Source organism: Tupaia chinensis, unplaced genomic scaffold (genome assembly GCF_000334495.1).
Source record: "Tupaia chinensis unplaced genomic scaffold, TupChi_1.0 Scaffold143645_1, whole genome shotgun sequence".
Taxonomy (NCBI): Eukaryota; Metazoa; Chordata; class Mammalia; order Scandentia; family Tupaiidae; genus Tupaia; species Tupaia belangeri.
Window position 1 is genome coordinate 97,058 of NW_006203493.1, and position 3,538 is coordinate 100,595.

General features: G+C 45.7%; 1 protein-coding gene across 1 annotated transcript; it reads left to right on the top strand.

Moving 5' to 3' along the window:
- The first annotated feature begins 697 nt into the window (after positions 1-697).
- LOC102480238 (HLA class II histocompatibility antigen, DP alpha 1 chain) lies at positions 698-3,255 on the top strand. Its single transcript, XM_006164534.2, has 4 exons — positions 698-882; positions 2,052-2,297; positions 2,592-2,873; positions 3,087-3,255. Exons 1-4 carry the CDS (start codon positions 801-803, stop codon positions 3,239-3,241), a joined length of 765 nt encoding a protein of 254 aa, XP_006164596.1. The 5' UTR covers positions 698-800; the 3' UTR covers positions 3,242-3,255.
- Positions 3,256-3,538: the final 283 nt, after the last annotated feature.

The window sequence follows — 3,538 nt, forward strand, 5'->3', positions numbered from 1 at the left end:
AAGCGCACGCGCCCTATAGCGAAAACCTCTCCAAAAAAAAAAAAAACAAATTAAGAGAAATTATCTCAGACAGGTGGACCTGACAAAAGGATTAATTATATTTTTGTTAGATAGTGAATTTATCTTTAAATATCATTAGAATATTTTTTTAAATATTATTTACTTACTTTTGTTATTACTGCTTGCTATAGCACACATGCAGAGAGAGTGAGAGAGAGAAGGAAAATGAGAAAGCAAGCTACCAGGTCTGGGACTTGAACCGTGGTCGGCCATATGGGAGTCCAGCACCTTAACCACCATGCCGACCCCTATCAGAATATTTTTTATAAACTTGATAAAATAACTTTAAAATTATTGAGGAAAATAGTTGAGAAAACATTAAGGAATAATCTGAAAGTTTGGGGTGTGAAGAATGAAGGAAGGAAGACTAATCCTATCATATAACAGAACATAATATTAAAATTTTACCATCGGAAGAATATATAATTTATCCTTAAAGTCATTTTTCCTAACTCTGAAAATGAACTATGAATTAATATACCCTTGGCCATGATGGTTCCTGAAGATTCTCCCATCTCTTCCCCAGCCCTTCCAGTATTCTCTTTACCCGGCAACAGAGAGCGTCAGCTTTATTATTTCTCTGATTGGTTAAACCTAGCTGTGCTGTTTCCTCTCCCCGCTTTTTGGCCATTTTCAGGTGATAGAAGCCCACATTTTCAGAGCTCTTGTCTGCCTCCACCATTCCTCAGTTCCTGTACTCACAGTGGGTTATAAACCCCAGAACGCAGACCCTGAAGAGAATGTTCCAGACCAAAGCTGTCATGCTGAGTGCCCTCTCCTTGGCTTATTTGTTGAGTCTTCAGGGAGCTGGGGCCATCCAGGGTGAGTGCCCAGGAGGAGCCAGCGAGCTGGGGGTGAGAAGTGGGGGACAGGCTTCTACAAATTGGTGATTTAGGGATTAGTGGTTTGGGGGAGTTACTGGTCTATTTCCTCTTTCTCTCTTCACTCTCTTGTGTGAAAGTCTCGTTTATTCCCTCTCCTATTAATAATAACAGCAATAGCAGCAATAGCAATAGACAGATACCTATTTCTACCTCACAAGAAACTTCAACGGTGTTATTATTACCTCCATGGCAAAGATTTCAAAAAAAATGCTCAAAAAGATTAACACTTTCTCCAAGGTTACACACCAAGCTGCAGAACAAAAGTTTAAGTGCAGACCTAATTCTGATGATCATACTCACATTCCTCAGGCTCCTGCACACAGCGAATTTCAAATTAAACCCTACAGGGGCTCCATCTCTCCTGGATCCCTCATCTCTCCTGGGTCCCCAGCCTCTGCTTTGTGTGGCTGCTTTGGGGGAACTCAATGGCATGGGCTGTGTTGAAATCTAGGACAGAAAGTGCCAAGAGTGTTCCTATGTTCCTCTTCCTCTGAGGAGTCTAGGACACTGCCAGGATCTCTGTGGGTGGGTTGCAGCCTTCTTCTTCTAAGACAGCCATGTTTCATGTTTTTACTGACCCTGTGAGTCAGGTCCTGAGTGACCAGGGGGACTATTGCTGTACGGAGAAGTCTAGTCTATGGATAATCACGAGGACTCAGTGATCGTAAATGGCGATGAATACTCAGTTCTCTGCTGCTGACCTCAGGGAGCAGCAAGCCTGAGCCTGGTACTGTCACCCGAAAATGCAGTGCTGTGAAAATTTGGAATTGATAACATAAAGGATGCACACTGGCCCCAGTTTTATTTAAGGTTGGAGTTGGTGAGTAGAAGTAAAGAGGCGGTAAGACCAGGGAGAAACAGAAGTACCTATTGCCTGGTTGATGGTTACTTGTGTTATTTCCAATGTTGTGTCATAAATACCATAGTGAACATATTTTTACATGGGTATGAATTCTTTTAGGGTCCTTGATAGGTAGGACTAGTTATCTCAGCTGTATCTACAGTGCTTTCTTCCCCTTTGGTTTCTTCTCTCTTGACATTCTCTGGCCTCTACTTTTTACATATTCATACTTAACCTTTTGCCATGTGTTCCTGTACTTTATACAGCGGACCATGTGTCAATTTATTTGATGTTTGCCCAAACGCAAAGGCCATCAGGGGAGTATATGTTCCAGATTGATGGAGATGAGCAGTTCTACGTGGACCAGGACAAAAAGGAGACTATCTGGAGTCTGGAGGAGTTTGGCCGCGCCTTTTCCTTTGAGGCTCAAGGCGGGCTGCAGAACATTGCCATAGTAAAGGGAAACCTGAATATCATGATGCAGCGTTCCAACCACACCCCAGCGTCCAATGGTATTGCCCATCTTTGCTTCTTCTGTAGCCCAGCTGGGAGGGAGGGTGGGCCTTTCCCCTCTCCCAGAGTAGGAGAGTCAGATGCCCACTGCAGAGTCTCCTCTTCCCCTGAGAGCCCTTGGGCTTATTCCAGGACAGCTGAGGGGTTGCATCACCCCTTTGCACCTAAGAGGGAGGTTGAGCCGAAAAGTTGATCAGTGGAATGTCTGAGCCCGAGGTAGATAGGGCCCCAAAGGTGGAGCTTCTGTGAGTTGTCCCAGAACAGGGAACTCACCAGATCCTGTCTTCTCCCAGAGCCTCCTGAGGTGACTGTGTTTCCAAAGGAGTCTGTGGAGCTGGGCAAGCCCAACGTCCTCATCTGCCACGTGGACAAGTTTTCCCCTCCGGTGCTCAATGTGACATGGCTGCGCAATGGACAGCCGGTCACTGACGGTGTCACCGAGAGTCTTTTCCTGCCAAGCACAGAATTCAGATTCCACAAGTTCCTGTACCTGACCTTCGTGCCCTCAGCCGAGGACGTCTATGACTGCAGGGTGGAGCACTGGGGCCTGGAAGAGCCACTCCTCATGCATTGGGGTATGAAGCTCTTTTGCTCCCCCAAATCTCCCTGGCACCATTTACTCTCAGGACCTGGTATTTTCTACACCAGTTTCTCCCACTCACTGGGGCTCCATCTTCTCCTTATTCTAACTTGTCACCAAATGGTCCATAACCTCCAACCATCACACATATCCCAGGCCCCGCCCCTCCCTGCACCTTCTGACCCCCATCTCTTCTTTTTCCCCCCAGAGGCCCAGGAGCCAGTCCTGGTGCCTGAGACGACGGAGACTATGATCTGTGCCCTGGGCCTGGTGCTGGGTCTGGTGGGCATCATCGTTGGCACCATCCTCATCATAAAGGCTCTGCGTTCCAGTCGTGACCCCCGGGCCCAGGGGCCCCTGTGAGTTATTGCAGAGGTGAGGATATTGGGATATGCTCAGTGGACTAGAGGAGGCAGCCTAGGATCTGTAGTGTATAAGAAAAGGAGGAAAAATTCGATTCAATAATTGTCCATAGATCCCTTAATGGATTCAAAGTATTGAGCCACACAACATTAGCAATAACTTACTGAGTAGTTAATATGCTTAGGCAGTATTGTGAACATTTACATTTATTGACTTGTTTTATCATCACAAATAGTGTCCATGAGGTAGGTACTCTTATTGTTATTTTACACACCAGATACACTTAAATTTTTTATA

What these genes read in the sequence shown, in the direction of transcription:
- LOC102480238 (XM_006164534.2), top strand. Translation starts at nt 801, where the DNA reads ATGTTCCAGACCAAAGCTGTCATGCTGAGTGCCCTCTCCTTGGCTTAT. An exon ending in GGGAGCTGGGGCCATCCAGG is followed by an intron (nt 883 to 2,051) that starts GTGAGTGCCCAG and finishes TACTTTATACAG; the next exon opens with CGGACCATGTGTCAATTTAT. An exon ending in GCCACTCCTCATGCATTGGG is followed by an intron (nt 2,874 to 3,086) that starts GTATGAAGCTCT and finishes TTTTCCCCCCAG; the next exon opens with AGGCCCAGGAGCCAGTCCTG.